This window comes from Chamaea fasciata, unplaced genomic scaffold, assembly GCF_029207755.1.
Source record: "Chamaea fasciata isolate MVZ Bird 193981 ecotype frontalis unplaced genomic scaffold, bChaFas1.0.hap1 SCAF_4, whole genome shotgun sequence".
Taxonomy (NCBI): domain Eukaryota; kingdom Metazoa; phylum Chordata; class Aves; order Passeriformes; family Sylviidae; genus Chamaea; species Chamaea fasciata.
In genome coordinates this window covers 64,631,617-64,650,030 of record NW_027094089.1, presented here as the reverse complement: position 1 = coordinate 64,650,030, position 18,414 = coordinate 64,631,617, and the positions used below count along the sequence as shown (strand labels likewise).

Sequence of the window (18,414 nt, the reverse complement as noted above, 5' to 3'; positions counted from 1 at the left end):
TAGCAAAAAAATTGGGAGAGAACAGGGTAACTTTCCCAGCTGTGGTCAGTGTTATACTGTAGACCTTCAGATGTGCTCGGAAGAAGACAAATAAGCAATAGAAATACTTTTTGTTACCTTTTACCAGATAAAACTGAAGGAGATATTTGAGACCCCTACAGAAATCAGTCTTGTTCTGGAACTGGTCACTGGTGGAGAACTATTTGACAGGTAAGTTACCTGTACACACTTCTCCCAGTACCTTCCTTCTCCAAGGATGTTAGAGTTCAAATTTCTTCTCTGTATGTAAACCCTGTATTAGTAATTACTGGAGTTATTTTACCAGCATATGATTTATTCACATGAATAAATATCTGCAGCAAATAGCTTAAAAGCGCCTTTAGAAATGTAATCATCAGGAGACTTTTGGGGGAAAAAAAAAAAAACACACAACAAAAACTGAGTTGAAAATGGAGGAATTAGCCAGTAAATGTTGAATAAAGGTGTTCAACAGGCACATAATATCGAATGTGTTACAGCAGACAAAAGATGGGAAAAACTGGCAAAATCTCATTGAGAGGTCATCATAAAATATAATAGGTGGCAATTAGCCTGCCATGATGATAGTGTTATGTCAAATAAAAATTTCGTAAGCAGACTAACAAGAAAGAAATTCTCTTCCGTATTCACTGTGTTTATGGAACATCTGGTTTTGCTACAAAGGTTCTTCAAGACAGCTGTTGAGTTCTGAAGGTTTTGCTCCTGAGGCTGCACATGCTTCTGAAGTGCATATGCATAAACTGAGATGATTCTGTAATAGAGTTGGGATGATATATTATTGGGAAGTATTTGCATTTTTTAGAGCAAGAGATGATAAGAAAAACTTTGATACTGGCTTGAGTAAATGAATTAACTTACTGGAGTTAGTGATTTCCAGCTCACATAAGGACAGTTATTTGATTTTCTGTGTTCTGTAATTAAAGTTTGGTGTCATAGAGGAATGTTACAAAAATACACATCAAATATTCAGTCTGAAAGTATCTTCCACTTGAGAAAACTCATACTTTTACTATTTTTTCATACTCATACTTTTTTTTTATGCCATGGTCATACCTTTGACCTTGACAAGAACTATTTCTGAACAGCAACAAAAGCAACTGCTCCTGTGACATCCTAAGTTTGACAGAAGAAAGATGATTACTCTCTCAATACTCAGCCAAAGGAATGAGAAGAGACATGCTGCAAGTTAAAGAGCTACTGAGGGCCCAGTCCTGAGCTGGAGAGGGCCCTGGTCAAAGTGCCTTATCTTTCATATAGCCCTTTATATATCCACTGGGTTTCAGATTAGATCATTTTCAGGAGGACTGGATACTCTGTAGGAGTCTTTGATGAGCTTTTGCAAAGGCAAAATGCAAATAATACAGGGAAACAATTGAATCCTGAGCAGCAACCATCTGCATGGTAGAAGAACTGAAGAGAAAAGACTTCATGGGATCCAGGATGGGGAATTGCATTATTTGATGAGACCAGGATTTAATATTCTGACAGTTTCAAATTATAATCTATACTCAGTAGTGACTATGGGATTTAAACTGTCATAGACTGACCTTTTCAAAAAGATTGGCTGCTTGATTTAATAGTTTGGACAGCTAGGACCAGCTGTCTGGCATTCTGACTAGCAGCAAAGTCACTCAGTAGAGTTGCGGGGTCCCCTTGTGATGCTATAGATGAGCACCAATACTTTGGAGATCTGAAGTCTGCATCCTCCTTTGCTCCATGTACAACAGAACTGGAAACTTTGTCAATACAGACCTCTGTGATTTGGAAAAAAGACCCAACAAGCAATGAAACAAAAAACCATAATAAATTTTTTTCAGCTCTTAGGCTATGAATAGGAGTATTACTTCACTCTTCAACTAAAATAAACTAAATAATTAATAAACACAAAATAATTAAACAGAAATACTCAGCCAAGATCTTTTGCACTAGTGGCTCCAATTAAACATTTGCTGTCTCCCCTTTCTAAGCTGGGCTAACGGATTAGCACTTGTATTGTGCTTCACAATGGCTGCCCTCTGAGTTTTAGGGAGGATAAATTTGGCTTTCTGCCTTAGGGCAGATTCTCTTCTCATGCTTAATCTTTTCAGTCGTTACATCTTTTTATCATGCGTGAAGGAAATGTCCTGACTGACAGAAAGACCTTGTGCACACCTTTTTCTGTGCTTGTATAATTCCCATCACAGGAGAAAGAAAATGACCCTGGAATACCTCCTCCTGAGCAGAGGAGCTGTGTCAGATGTGGAGGTTGAGCTGTGACCAGGTCTTGAGATCCACCCCATGGCTGTCCTCAAGGTGAGACGCTGTGTGGACAAGCAGGACCCCAGTGTGGCCTGGGACCACCTCCAGGGTCTGCAGTACCTTATGTGCCTTATTTGTAAACACCACCCATACACAGACAGCTAAGCAACTTTTGCACTCTGGAGGAGTTGCTCTTATCCCTTTTTCTAATCAGCTATCACCAAATGACACAACTGGGCCTGTTACACAAACAGTCCTGCTCTCCTGGCTGCAAACATCTTCATTGCTGTTACTCCTAAATCTTGTAATATGCTGCTACTTTTTATATCAACTGTTTTATTGCTCCAGTTTTTTCCATCCCAGATGTCCATTCTTCTTCTGAATAGTATTTGAGCTGCAGAAGAGTAAGTTCTTCTGTGTAAACATCCCTCTCATCATGAAGATGATTTTATAAGTACCCAAGATCCAATTAGTCTTCTAGAATCCTATTGTTGATGTGCTGATAGTTTCATGCCATTCTAACTAAAAGTTCTGGGTAATAAAATTACCTCCTTCCTTCACCATATTTAACATTACTGTCAAATCATCCATGTTATTGCTAAAATGAACTCTCATGATGACAATTTTTCAGTTGGGTTACCTAAAGGGAGATAAATTCAAATTAATGTATCAGTTCGACGCCTGAGTTAATACAGCTCAAATCATATTGATTTTGTCTGTATTTTTAAAAAGAAAACTGTTTCTGAGACTTTATAAATCACATTGTAGATCATACCCTACATACCACTGAAAATGCAATAAATACAACTACTCAAAACTGGAGAAGTTTGTGTAAATTAGCATATTTATTGCCAATGTACATGATGATTTTTGGCAACCCAGCAAGTGAGAAGTGACAAAGAGCTTGTGGCAAAAATGACAAAGAGAGTGGCAGACCAGTGGAGGGATTTACCAGGACAGAGAGAAAAATGCAGCAGGTCTAAATTAACTGGTATTGAAGTTCTTTACGGGTGCTGTGTCTCCAGCTTAGTGCTGAGACATACTTCTGACATTTGCCTGGCCCTCCTCTTTCATTCCTGCATGTTTAAAACAGACAGACATGGCTGAAGTGCATTTAAACTGGCAGTGTTTTGACAGACCCCCAAGGGACAATCTTCTGATAAGGCTCTGAGTGTTCTGGCAATGATAAGCCCCAAAGCACAATCTGATATCTTGTCTTTTATGGGCTACCTTTTGCTGAAGTTGTTTTTTTCAATTCAAATTTTATTAATATCTACTGTCTTTCAGCTGAATCACCAGTATATATATTTTTCAAATATGAATTTCAGCAAAAAATTCAACTTTAACTTATTTTTAGTCAGAGTACCTGCAGATTGCTAAGAACAGTTTTTGTTTTTTCCACTTCAAAGAAAAATGTCGATCCATACATTCTTCTTGTTTTTACTTTGGCATCTTGACCACAGGCTCTTCTGTTTCTTCTTTCATTTTATTATTAAGTGCACTAAACAATGTCTAAAAATAGCACTTAAACCTGATAGTCTCTTGACTCACTTCCATTTCAAATTTCATGTAATTTCCTCTGAATTCTAGGTTCAAACTCTTCTTTTAAATAGTATACATTAACAAAAATAATAATTGTTCTAAAGAACTTGCCTTTTTAAGAGGTGTGGGAATGATTGCTTCTTAAGGACAAAATACAGTGAAGCTTTCCCAGGCTTTAGGAACACCTTTTTTTCAGTGCTTTCAGAAATTAAAAATTGCTAAAGGATGTCAAAAATAGTCAAGGAATTAATCAGTCACTAAAGTGGGAGTCTTTTATGAGCTAGTGTCAGAATAGCACCTTCTGTTTGCTTCAGTGCCCTGGTCTCATTATGTCATGGCAATCTGCCTATCTTCTGAACAGGGGTCAGAGAAGTCCTTTGGACTCCATGCTTCATGAAACCATGTTACAGATCCCACACTCAGGACTGGCAAAAAAAAAAGAGGTTGGTGACTTGACTACACCAACAATGCCTATTCTCTGAAATTGGAAGTCAAGACACAGCTTTAAAAAAAGTGCTCTTTGATATCTTAGTAGCTCATTTGGTTTCTCTTGAATTTAGCTTCAGTAATGATAAAACTGAGTAATTTCAGAATAAAAATGTGCATTAATGCTAATTTGTAGTTTTTCCAGTGTAATTTGGTATTTTATTCGCATAAAGAGTTGTAATAGTGCCTTTACACGTTTGAGTGGGGGTTTTTTGTTTGTTTTTGTTTTGTTTTGTTTTTGTTTGTTTTTGGAGTTTTTTGTGGGTTTTTTGTTGTTTTTTTTTTCTTTTTTTTTGTTTTGTTTGGGGGGGTTGTTTTAGGGGGTTTTTTGTTGTTTTGTTGGTTTTTTTCAAGGTGGTCAGTGCCTAATTTTCTGTCACTCTGGAAACTGGGAAAACCTTTTCTAAGTTGTACACATCAGTGCCTGTGAAGCTCTTTCGTTTATTAGATATTTTTAATACAGCAGTTCTTGTGATTATAGCTTCTCTGACAGATGTATTCTCAGTTTTCTACCACAGCCTCAGCATTGTAATATAGATATACATAGTCTGTATGGCAGACAAACAAATTATCCTGTTAAATTAATTAGAAGGTTGATTAAAACTTACCTTTAGATGAATTCCTTAATTATTAACAAAATTTAGCTTCTTATTTTATTGAAATGCAGAGAGGTTTTGACAGCTGTTGTAATATACCTATCTTGGTTATATAGGCTGTTGTATATACCTACAGCCTATGTAACTGTACTCTACATATATATGTACATACAGAAAGTCTGTAACTGACCCAAGTGTTAATGATGTGTCTTCTGTGCACTAATTCACAGCTCTCCTGAAATTATAAGTCACTTAGGACACATGTGCTTTGTGCATTTTGCATTTAATTGCTTTTTTGCTATGTACATTATGATAAGAGTCACTTCTCTTCACTTTACAAAGTGAAGTCAAAATGTTTCAGGAAGAAGTACAGTTTTCCTAAATATTCAGAACACTGAAATGCCTTTCCTTGATGATAATTAAGGCGTTTTTTTTAATGAAAGCCTGAAAAGCAAATAGTTTTTGGTAATGTATTTCTCAGTTCAGTGTTAACCTTTAGTCATGGTTGTAAGGAATGTGTCACAGACCTTTGCACTGTAAGAGGGGCCAAGGCCACAAAAGAAGGTTTGGAGGAGGTGAACCTGAAATAATCCTGAACGAATAATGATAATGTGAATGCTCTTGGGAATTGTGACATACAGGAATATAAGCACAATCTGAGTTATGCAAGCTGTGCCCATTTCCAGTATTAGATGGTCAGTTGTTCACTCTTGCTAGGAAGTAGGTGATTTGCCAGAGTGACCTCCAGGGCAACGTGTTTAAAATGTCATGGCAGCTAGAACTGCACTGGCTTGGCATGGAGGGGTGGAGTGGGCAGGTGGGTCGCCTGAACTCAGGTAGGGTCTTCCCACCATCCTTGGGCATCCATGGTTTGACTTTTGTTTCTTAAATACCTCTGGAGTCTCATGTGTAAACTGTTCCGGGGACTCTCCAGACTGATAATAATATTCAGAAATATTATTGTATTCAGGAATAGTAATATAATTAATTCCTGAATTAATATAATTCAGGAATATTAATATCAATATTAGGAATTTTTTTTCTAAAAATTCAGCCAGTATTTGTTTGCTTTGCCACCAGAAGGTGGAGAGAAGGTGATTACTTTATTCTTTAAAGCAAACTTTATAGCAAACACTCACACAGCAGAGGATTGTGAAAGAGTCTATTTTCTTTGCCCCTGCAATCTTTTGTCTCCCATTATGTTTTCTACCTGTCAGTTACTCTCTATTGAACTTCCTCCAGATTCCCACATCTTGGCCATATTGTGGGCCTCTTAGCTAGCCAGAGAAATCCAATTAAAGCCTCACCAGTTGTGATCAGGGCAGCTTCATTGGTGTGCTTTCAGTGCTGCTCTTTTCCTCTTCCTAGGCTACTGCCTCTTTTGCAAGCTTTCAGGGATTCTTCTCTTTGCCCCCTCTCAGCAGGCAGGAGTTGTGACATGCCCTAGTAATTCCATTTGTTGCATTGCCTCACATAGCCAGTTACACAGAAACTTCTGAGAGGCAAACTTGCAGCTAGTTCCTGAGCACCTTAGCTTCACAACCTCTAGAAGCAAAGGCTATTATTTTTTAAAATATCTTCTGAGATCAAGCTCCTGAAAGGTGAACTTTTCTAATTCTGTGGCTGTTATAGTAATGCTGAGTTGGAAGCAGAAGTTTAAAGAGGGGGAAACAAATCCTAGTATGAGCTATAAGAAATATGTAATCTTTCTCTAAATTCTCCTGCATGCCACATTTATCAGAGAGTGTGTCTTGCTTAATAACAGTGGAGAGAAAACGGATTTCCTGAATGACTGCAGTGCTGAATTTCATTTCTAAACACAGTATTGAAGAAAAACTCCTAGTTTGTTTCACAGGGAGTCCCATCCAAACCAGGTCAGTATTTCCCATTATCTTTTTTCAGATCACGGACAGGCAGTTTGAGTCATTAGAGACAGTTACAACTAGTCTGCTCTGGAATATGGAATAAGGGAGACTCTGAATCAGAGCTAATTTTTAAAATATTTATTATCCTTCAATTCTGTAGTATGGAAAATGCATACATATTTATGTGGGAAAGTTTTTTTTTTAACTGAACAAATGCATCAGAGCAACCAGGAATTGCAATCACCTCAATACAGACAAGGAGCAATAGATCTGTGAATCATTCATTGTGAAAGTGTCCCTTGTGGAAACCATTTTGCTATTGAATAGAGGAATGTAATTTTCTTTTCCTGTTTCTGCTAGTTTCTAGTCTCACTTTAGCTTGTAGAAATCTTCTAATTTAATTTTAATTGAATGCAAGAATTTGCATAAGAATTAAGTGAGTAGCTTCAGAAAAAATCTCTACAACAACCAAAGCATTTAAGATAAATGAACATTTATTATTTAGAACCAAGCGGTTTTTAAAATTGGTAGCACATACTGACATTGGAGCAGAACTTTTATGTATCTCAGGCAGTGTCTTACCTGTACATGAAGTACTTGAAGTAGCATGATGCAGTCCACTGCTAAGATGTGGTGAAAGGGTTTCAGGTAAAAGCCAGCTAGAGGCAGAATGAAAATGACCCTAAAAAGAGTGATGGCTTTTTTAAATGTCACAATAGTGATAAAGGATGGTCTGCAAAGTAAATACAGACAGTGCATAAAGAAAGCAAAACAGTATTGGGAACTGATATAGTATAATAATTTTTAGATGACCACGTTGATTTAGCAGGACTTTGCAAGCCACATGATATACTTCCAAATTCAGTTAATACTCAAGTGGTACCAACTCCAGATTGTGGAGAAATAGTATTTATAGCAGCAATATTAAATGATTGCTAAATATTGCAAATTTTAGAGTAACTGTTTAGATTAATTAGCACAAAGCTAAGTACATTTGCTAATATGAGTTAAGGCAGGAAAGCAACAGATGTTACCTGCTCACATTTCAGGCAAGACTGGAGGATGGGTAGAGTGACCCACGTGGGAGGGAAGCAGGGAAGAAAAGCTAAGGAGAACTAGTGCATGTAAAATGTGGGGGAGGAAAAATAAGTTTGTTAAAGTGGTAAGATTTCAAATTTTCTTAATCAGCAGGAGTTGTGAGTACACATTGAATTTAAAAATGAAGGAATATTCATTGTACTGATTTCAATAGCAATGAAAAATAAAAGAGACACTTTGGCCTCAGGGTCAGTGGTCTCAACTGAAAGTTTTTGTCCTTGCTACAGTGAGAGGCCCAGAGTGGTTCTGTAGAGGGCAGAAGGGTGCTCACCCTTCTGCACTCCTAGCTGTGAGCTGTCACTCTAACAGCAGCAGCAAATGCTGACTAGGAATTTAAGGCACTGTCAACCTTGCACAAAGAGGTGTGTGCTATCAGTGACTAGCCCAGTCTACCATCCTCTGGCATTCGATGAGTCCTCTCCTTGCTCAAGGCAGCTTCCTGGCTGGTTTTGATTTCTTTTTCTACCAGTGCAGCTGTGCAAGCTCTCTTTCTCTTGCTGGACTTGGAAAGAGCTGGGCCCCTGTTTTGTTACTCTTTGAAAAATCAAACCCCAAACCTAGTCCTTTCCTTCTCTGGTGATAGGTTCATTTGTTTGTTCTTGTAGGAGACTGATTATTTTCACTTGCCTGATGCGCTTGTTGTTAATTCCCAGAAATGTGTTCTAGTCAAGTGTGAAATTGTATGTCAATAGAATTTTAATACTCCTCTGAGAATTGATTCTAAAATGATGCATTGGGATTCTCTATGTCTTTCTTCATTGATTTTCAGGTTCTGTGTGTTTAGCTTAGCAGGACTGTACTCTTTTTTTTCGTCTACCAGTAATAAGGTTTCTGCAGAGCAGGTGTGGCCACCACCTCCCTCCCTTTACCGAGATGGTCCACTCTTTCCATGGCTTCACACAAATACAGTGAATTAAAGCATAATACCAGGAAGAATGCCCCAAAAGAAGTAAAATCCATTACATGGTCTTCCCAAATTACACTGGAGGCTGCAGGGGTGAAGTGAATGCTGGTAAGAGTTATGCATCTGCTAATGTAGACTTTGATGAAGATGTGCAACATGGAAATATTATTAAAAAAGTAGCAAGAGCTGCAGTTCCACAGTACAGAGGCTGCACTGAAAGCCACCTGCAGACCTAAAGAATTTATACTGCAAGAAAACTTCCAGTCACAAGGAACAGGAATGCTGGAAAGGCCAGTTGGAACTGGGCAAGGATTACCGAAAGTTAGGAAACATTTGAACACGTACATGTGTTTGGTGATGGTGCCAAAATATCAGCTGTAGGAGAGCATGTGTCCCCAAAAACATATTATGCCATGTCCACATGTTTGCTGGGCAGTGTGATGTTAGGGGTGGTTTTGCTCACTGCTAAATCTATTACAACCCCATTACCTGGCAAGGCTCTTCTACCTCTGGGCAGCAGCAGCAGTTGAGGGAGCATGAAAACACAGATTTCTACAGGGTGCCTGGGCCCTGCAGGCCGGCAGAGATGTGTCTCAGTACCATGGGGCATCTCCATCTCTACTGTGACTGGGAGAGGGAGGTGAGTAGGGGCTCTGGGGAGTATTTCCCTGCCCCTCTATATAGAAAGAGGCAGATTTGTCTGAAACATGATGACATGGTTGGAAAGACAAGATTGAGTCAGATGATGCTTTGGGAGAGCTCTGGCTTGCTGTCCATCTAGTAGACATTCTGCTAAATGTGTGTCTTGACATATAAAAGTGTAAACAATTGGATCAGGATATTTCAATAAAGGTATATGCATAACCATGAAAAAGGGATCCTACACAAATCGCATTGCATTTTTGCTCTGTCTAGAATGTCTTCATTTTGAAGTTGCATCTTAAATTTCCTGAATGCTTGCAGCACCAAATTAAGTGTTTTTTTCAAGCTTTTTTCCTGGTTTCAAACAGTTCTGGATTCCCTGCTGTCTTCCTCACAGTTTTTCTCTCGAGCACTCTTTTGGCATACCTTGCTCGTTCATTTGCATATCAAAGAGAATATTTAATTAGTTCCTTATTGCTGCTATCTTTCTGTCCTCTCAGCAAAGGCTTAATCATCCTTCACCCATGCTTTTGTCAAAGATCATCTTGTAAACTAAATATAAATAGCTGGGGTTTGCTTCAATAATAGTGAAAAAAGATATTCCTGCAGGTTTTCTCCCCATTATAGAAAAAAAGGGCAATGAGTCATTGTTAACCTGCAGGCTGAATCTGAAATGCTTTAAAGAAGACTCCTTGGTCTCAGGTAGGAGTCTGGCTGGCACACCTACCATTTGTCTTGTGTGAACTATCACAGGGAGGATGCAAAAAAATAAATATGCAAATGATCCCCCAGCATTACTATATGACCTAAACTATAGGATAATCTTCTTTCAATACTCCTCCTTACTGCCTAATAGCCAGATTTTAGTTCTAAAGCAGAGTACCCTTAGAAATAAGTGTTTATCTTTAGAAAGGCATACATCTCTTTTCATTTATTGCCATCACAGAATATTAGGTTTTCTATCTGCTAGATTATTATTGATTAAGAATTAAGTTTTCAGTTTTCAATAAGCCTGAATTCTAGACTTCTGGAAAACTGGAGAGTTAACTCTATATGACATAATCTGTTATTGGTGGGGCAGTGCATGTTAGTCACATGTAGTATTAGTAGATGGGTTCAGTGCATTGCACAATATTTCTACAGTTGTTTTTTATTGCTTTCCAGAAATATGGGCCCACACTTGATTACATCTATATATTTATTTTAAAGTGTAAATTACAAGGCTTCATCTACAAGGTCTGTGTTTCTTCTGCTATGTGTTTAATAAAAATAATGAGAGCAGCATGCTATCCTTACCAGCACATATTGTCTAAGTCAGTGTGGACTCATCTTGAGATGAAGAGGGCAGTCTTGAGTGTCTCCTTCATTTTTCCCTTTTTTCCAGTGGTAAGTCAGGTAATTAGCTTTGGCTGGACATTTACAGGAAGCTCTTCTTTTCTTTGATTTTGGTGAGTGGAGGAAAATACAGAGCCATTGACTGCCTTTAAGATTTGGTTGGGGGTTTTTTTCCCCTGTTTTATGTGTTTCAGAAAGATAGAACGACGACTGAGCTACCACCCTGAAAAATGAGAAATTTTTTGGATTAAGGGAGAAATATAAATTGAATTGTAACTTCATTACTTCGTATTTCTCTGATCTTAGTCTGAGGTATGTTGGAAAATCAGAGTATTCTAAATACTCTTTAAGCCTTAGAATCTGCCTTACGTATTTCTGAGGTCAGGTGCACAAGGTTATCCTGCACCTGGTGGACTCAGTGTATGGGGCAGGGTGGATGCTACAGACAGGTACTGGCTGAAACCAAATACTTCATTTGAATTAAAAAGGAGAAGGAAGCAAAGCCAGTGTATTTTCGGGAACGAATAACTAAGTAATTCAAAAAGTAACCTGGGGCTCAGGTCTCACAATGTAATACAACAGAAGAGGATAATTCAGCCTGAAATGTCTAAGGAGTAACCTAGCCTTCAAGCAAAATGTAGCATTTTATTGCATAATTTTTAGGGTTTTGTCACCTCTTTCCCCTACTGAAGGCTAAAAGCCTAACATAACAAACGTCTCAGTGAGTAAGTTTTGTTTTCCCGTTAGGGTGATAAGTTCCAGTCAAGCTCTCCCTAATGGTGTAAACAGCTGACCAAAACAGGAGAAGAGCTGAAGGCACAAAAAAAGCAAAGGAGTTAAAGCAGTGCATGTGTCACGACAGCTAAAGAGTTGTCAAAAATCCCAAAGAACCCAAACCAAACAAGCTTGTAGAAATAATCCCCAACAATTATGCAGCAAAGAAATAATGATGAAATAGAGCAGATCTGCTTGAGAGGATTTACCTACTGCCACATGAATAGACTCAGTTCTCTGTGAACACAATGAGTGTAAAGCAATTGCAGCTGATTGGGAATATCCCTGTGTAGACTGCTTTCCACAGTGCCATGCTTATTGCCTCTGTTTCTGGTGAAGTGTTATCTTTGCATTGTTTCTTACTTCTAATCACTTGATTCTCTAATGAGTATAAAGTAATACCTTTCATAAATACCTTAGTCACGCCTTTCCTGTCAGTTTTGTGAAGCTATGAGGAGCTGCATTGATAGTAACTCAACATGAATCTGTTATTTCAGTAAAAGGAAGTAAAAAAAAGTTCTTGCAAAACAGGAGCAGTGGGGAGAAAGGCAGATAGCCTTCCTGCCACCACCAGAGCCTTTTTATGGACCTTGTGGCAGAAGGTCTTTCCAGTGACTTCAGACAATAGAGGTTCCTGTACTGCTTCATGGGGATTTTAGGATATTGTTTTATAAAAATGGCTTGTCTGCTTGCAGAACATCATTTTATAAAATGTTTTGTAGGCACTACAGGTTCTGTTTCTAGACAACATCTGCCTGTGTTTTCTTAGCCTTTGAAAAATTAATAAAGTAAAAATATCAAGACTTCAGATCAAAAAATCTGACCTTTAAGATCATTGTCTGAGGGAGAATTATTGTAGTTCATAAATACTATGATCAGTTAAAAACATTAGTAAAAAGACTGTTCAGTGTCTTAGAGTATTACGATATCTTAATTATTCTTTTATTAACTGCTTGTATGTCATTGTGCAAATCTGTGTCTTCCTGACTCTGTAAGAAAAAGTAACTTTTCTGAAAGAAAAAAATAGCTTTTGTTGTAAAAAACCTATGTTTCTTTGCATATAGTTTTCTACTGATGAAGGGAAAAAAACAGTTGTTCAGCCCATCACACTTGAGGGACAATTTGAAACTGGTAAACTTTTACACCAGTCTTTTCTCTTAAATAATTCAGATCTGTGTGTGCATAGCGTAATGGTTTAGTTTTATATCTTACTATCTAACTAACTAACTAACTAACTGGGGACAAGGGGCTTAAGTTGAATACAGAAGTGAAAAATCAGTTCCTAAATGTTGAATCGTTTTGTCTTTCAGTAATTCAGATTCTTTGAGTGTCAGATAGTTTCAAAAACTTTGAACTGAATATGTACCCATATTATGAGCATCTTACCCAGTTGATATTTTACCTCCTGTCTTTCATTTAACTGGAAATCAAAGGTAACTTAAATTGCAGACTGGTTGTTTTCTAGTCTCTTTGGGACACTCCACTGTCCTGGTCATATTTAAATCTGACTGCATGCTATCTCATTTTTGAAAAGAAGCGTGTGCCTTCACTGTTTATTCACCTTAATGCTTAATTGTGATGCTTTTTTCTGTAGGATTGTGGAAAAGGGGTACTACAGTGAACGAGATGCTGCTGATGCTGTCAAACAAATCCTGGAGGCAGTTTCTGTGAGTACTATATGGCATGTCATGCTCAGCACCTGATTTGGCATCCACAATGGTTCAATAAATACTCATGTGTGAAAGAGGCAGCGTGCACAAGTTTCCTCCTACAATTAATTCCATATTGATAATTTTTAAGGTAATCAGTGACACTTTAAAGAGTTGCACTTCAATCAGAATAACAGTACCGTTGAGAGAGAGCAGAATAATAATTGTTGCCAGTAGCTGTGCAGTTTCTAATATATCTTCTTCCTCTGTATGTTTTTTGCCTTTTCAAACATTAAAATTTTTTATACAATTTCACATTCTATCACTTATAGAAAGGTGTACAGATTTTTGACGAAGGCTTCTAGTGTCTACATACAGTATTTCTGTACATTTTCTGTGCTTAGTCACTTGTAGCTCTTCCATCTGATTTCATACCAGATACTCTCCCTAGCAATCAGATGCTGGGGAAATACTTAAGCAATTAATTTGTCCAATGTCCAGTGTATGTGTTAGTTCTGTTCACTTCCAGTACAGAAGAGAGGGGACATGTTGGACAAGGGAAGAGAGAGGTCAGACTGCAGGGCTCATTTGAAGGATGTTAGTGGTGAGACAGGTTCTATACAGGCCATCCATGGAGATTCAGTGTCGAAGGAGGTGTCCTCAGAAAAGGACTGGTGGTGATGACTGGCCCCTGTGGAAGGTATCTAGAAAGGAGGAGATTATTGGTTACAGCAGTAATTCTGTTCATCAGAAGGAACAGGACAATCTGGCATGTTTACCTGGGATGATAACAGAGTACCTCAGTGTGAAAAGTCCCTATTGGGTATTGTGAGCCTGTTCACACTAAATTAGATGTGAGAACTGGTGTTTACAACAATAACTGCATATACTGCAAGATCATGCCTGTCCACTTCATGGTCCCTTCTGAATGATCTGATGTCTACTGTGTCACTCACATCCAAAGAAATCTAAATTATGTATTTTACAGAACATCATAGTGCATTTATATAAACTTTTAAAATTAGCTCAGATTATTATTTTATTACTAATTTTTTCTTTCAGTTGAAATGCCCCAGTTAAGATGGCTCTACATTATTTAACATTCTTTTATAAAAAAAAAATTATGATTAAGTTCTGCTGAAGCATACTTCAGAGGGTGTTTAAGCTCTTTATTTTAAAGCCAGAAACAAGAGAAAAATCTTCAGCTTCTATGAGCTGTAATAGCTTGGCTGAAATCAACAGAACAGTGATGTATGAAAACTGAAAAGCTGATTTTTATATAAGAAATAATTAGGATTTCTATGGTTTGTTATACTAGATTCCTAACTAGGATGAACTGTATTGACTTCTGCTCTTACAGCTGACACCGAACATCTAGGCCAAAGCTGGAAAAGGTGTGGAAGTGGCAGTTCCCAACTGGGGATCTTTGTAGTCCTGCTGAAGTACTCTGATAGATTGGGACTGTAAATTTGACAGAATGGTGTTTGTGATCAGGAGAGGAGTTATTGTTAGAAACTGGAAAATGCTGCTGCAGCAGCAGAATAAGATTTCAAAATAAAAGGAAATATATCCATTGATCATTCTTGAAACCAAGTATTTTTACTATTTGTACGATAGGCAATGCCAGTGAATACCCTTCTGGCACCACATAGGCTTTTTGACCCATGTGATTTTTATAAATTGCTCTTAGAAAAAGCAGCATCCAGCCTTCCTTTTGCTGACCTCTCTTGAACTAAATGTTTTACAAAGCCCCTGTTCAGGGCTGTTGTTATAGTCATGGATCTGTCCTTGCAGTGAATCATTAACATGAGGAGATATTATGTCTTCATATAGCAAAGGTTTTATGAGACACTTCTAAAGAATTTAATGAGAAGTGTAGAGTGGAATTTCAAAAACACGTAAGCATTTTTTATTCAATTCCTTTTGAAATTGTCAAAGCAAATGGACAAAACAGACTAATTGATAAAGCTTCTAGGTCTGCCTGTTTTTTGTAATACCTAAATACCTGTAAGTCCAGCTCTAACTGGCTTACCAAGAATTAATCAAGCAACCAGAGTAGCACACAGAAGATTAATCTGAATCTTCATGTCACAAACCATCATAAATACATCAGACATCTGTCATCCCAAGATCAGAGAAAATAAAAAAACCTGTACTGTTTTGTAAACCTCCACATTCATTTTGCCTTTTTTCATGATTTTCCTTTCTGCTGTTTACATCTGATCTAGAGTTCCCAGCTGGTCACTTTCTTGGTGCACTATTGTAATTTTTCTCCTCTCAGGGAATGAATTGCACACAATGTGGTCTTCTTGCATACTTATTCTAGTAGCGGTTTTTCTTATTTTTTTGTAATGAATGAATTTCTGCATGCAGATATCCTGCGGCCAGATCTTCAGCTGGTATCTTGCAGAACGAGTTATTGATGTTTTGGTATCCAAGTAGTCCTTGAAAGATTGGTCACAAAAGGAATATTGCACACTTCTTTAAGAGAAGAATACATATCTATGTTTTAGCTGGTCAAACTTTATAAAATTACATCCCTTTTTTTAATGTGTATTATTTATTTTTGAAATCTTATATTTGTCACTAAAAATAAATGTTGTTCCTTATTACCTGTTCTGCATTAGTGTCAAAGGGATAACTTTCTGCTTAGGGGTTAAATTAGTCTTTTCAGTATATTAAAACTGGAAATTAGTGTAATAGTTTAGGTTTTTTGTATTTAGGGTAGTTACTAGCATACATACTATAGGTAATTTTGAACTCATCCACCAATCTCTAAATTAATTTCCCATCAAATTTTACAATAATTTATTTGCTTAGACTGCCCATTATCATGCATAGATAGGAACATCTTCCTGAGTTATATGTGGGACTCCCTCAGTTTCTATTTTTTAATTTTAATTTTTTTTCACTTCAAGCTTCATCATAGATCTGCACTTCTGTTCAATTCCTTGTCATAAAATCACAAGGAGCATGCTGAACTGTCAGGTATGGTGGCAAAACTTGAGGGCAATTAAGCAACTTGCAGGTTTGAGAGAGAAAATCTAGATTAAAGGCTTCTATTAATTTCACGGAACTTTGATCTGTCCAGTAATGAACTGTGTGTTAGTAGGTAAGAACCTACCTATGAAATGCAGCTTGCAAGCACATTTACAAACTCTGAAGCATTGCTTCAGAAGCAATGCTTTCATAAGCTCTGACAATTAGAGCTTATGCCAAATGAGCTAATCAGACTTCTAAAGACAGGATGAGAATCAAGAGAATTGATTTAGATATTTTGGGGGGTTGACATTCAAAGAAAAGTGTATAAGAGAGAAAAAATTATGCAGAGGTTTCCTTTCTTTTTGATACAGTCATTGAGTTAGTTCTCGCTGGAGATAGAAACTAATGTATTTTAGTTTTAGCTACCACCTACAAGGTGAAATTAATCGAGGTGTAATTATCACAGGTTTCTGAAATTTTGAACAAGGCAAATGTGTTATATTATCAATATGTACTTAGCAAAGCCTAAAAAGGCACACCATCAAAAAGGATAAGAATTGGGAAGAAACCTGGAGCTCAGTTCTGTAGAAAATGATGTCAAAATTCACAGGAGAGAATGGCAGCGATTCCTAGGTATTACAACACAGGATAATGACTTGTCTAAAATAGTAGCAAAATTTGGGAATACTCTATGTAGGAAGAAAAATCCTATGCTTGTGTGAAGATATTGAAGAACATTGACTTCTTCTCTTTAGAAGATTTTACAAAGGATGTTCGTTTCAATAGAAGAGGCATTAGTACCTTCAGATTTCTTCCAATTCACTGATGAATCCGCTGATGATGAGTGTTTTCCATCCTCCCTCTGGCAGTAGAGAGTGGCTTTCTGAGTCTGTTCCTGGTGTAGGTGTTTTTATCCAAAAGGAGGAAGTTAAGAAACAGCTGTTCTGACCTAAGAGTATCCACCAAGCGCTGCTTTTCTGATGGGGAAAGAAGGGGAAATGTAAAATCCTTCTGTCAAGTTTTCTGTATGTTTGATTGAAAGTGGAATTTCAGAAGCTTGCAGGTTTAGGCCAGATTCAGTGTGTCTTTAACTATGTGGTTGTTGCTAAAGACCAATGCTTGATACTCTAAGACAAGGAATTTGCTAAGGATTATGATGTTGTACTGTATTCCCTGAGAGTGTGGTCCACTTTCACCTTACCCTTTTTACAGGCTTGTAGCCTCTTGAAACAATGTAAATACTGTTTCGGTAGTGGTTATATTGGACTGCAGAATAAAGAGGTTCTAGCAATATTTCTAAAATGAACTTTCATAATACAACATGCCTCACATGCACAATAAACCCTGTATATCAAGGCAGAGAGTCAGACATAGAGGAGGAATGAAATAAGGAGAGAATCTATTGTTTGCTTGCATTGTATCTCCTAATACAGTGAAGGCAGGCAAGGACTGATGGTTGGATTGATATCAGGATGTGTTTTGCAGGTCAATTACATTCATTCTTACCTGAACTGGGAGCATTGCCATAGGCATGGCATACTATTTAATAACTTGTAGTAAGAAATAACAACATCTATCCATCCTGCGGCCTTGTTGTTGGGTTTTTATTAAATAAAAAGTAATTTCTATTTGATCTAGTCTAGGCATAAATGTTTCTTTCTTTAAGATTTGTTTGTGAGGCTGGAAGGTGAACTGTCTTGGAGAGCAGTGGTTTAACACATCATGTACAGAGATGACTCCGTTGAAACTGGGAAATTGTCTTGGCCTTTACTTCTATTTGGTGACAACATTTTAACAGGGGCTTCATCAGCGCCCTGGGAGACTGTTCTGTCACAGTGCTGTTAAGAACAAATAAGCAAGTAGGTAAACTGTCAAGTTATGTAAGAAACCAATTTAAGTGCTGCCCCTGCCTGGGAGAGAAATGCATTTGTGTTTCAAATGTCTCTGAAGCCATGTTCAGTAATGGTTCTATACACAGAATAATCTGCTTAAAGTGTGAAGGCATTCTTAATGAGTGGGTTCATAGTTTTGCAAGCTTACATTTACTTTTCATGGTTTTAGTAGACAGATTTAAACTATTTTTAATTGTTATAGATGTACTTAAATTGTGGGGAGGGTAACAAAGTGGGATTTATTATTACACTAACCTGATTTATCAGTACCTTGCTTCAGAATTATTTTTTCAAAAACATTTTTTGAGATCTGTTTTCAGCTGAGTACAAGGCTCCTCTTGCAGCACACATATTGAAGAAGAGTTACAGTCA

At 37.4% G+C, this 18,414-nt stretch overlaps 1 protein-coding gene across 2 annotated transcripts in view; it reads left to right on the top strand.

Moving 5' to 3' along the window:
- Positions 1-18,414, top strand: part of CAMK4 (calcium/calmodulin dependent protein kinase IV) — a 158,337-nt gene that overhangs the window by 94,715 nt on the left and 45,208 nt on the right. For both annotated transcript variants that reach the window (XM_066181829.1, XM_066181830.1), the window contains 2 exons: positions 128-210; positions 13,114-13,186. In XM_066181829.1, coding sequence (XP_066037926.1) covers positions 128-210; positions 13,114-13,186 — 156 coding nt within the window. The remainder of the gene's footprint in view (positions 1-127; positions 211-13,113; positions 13,187-18,414) is intronic.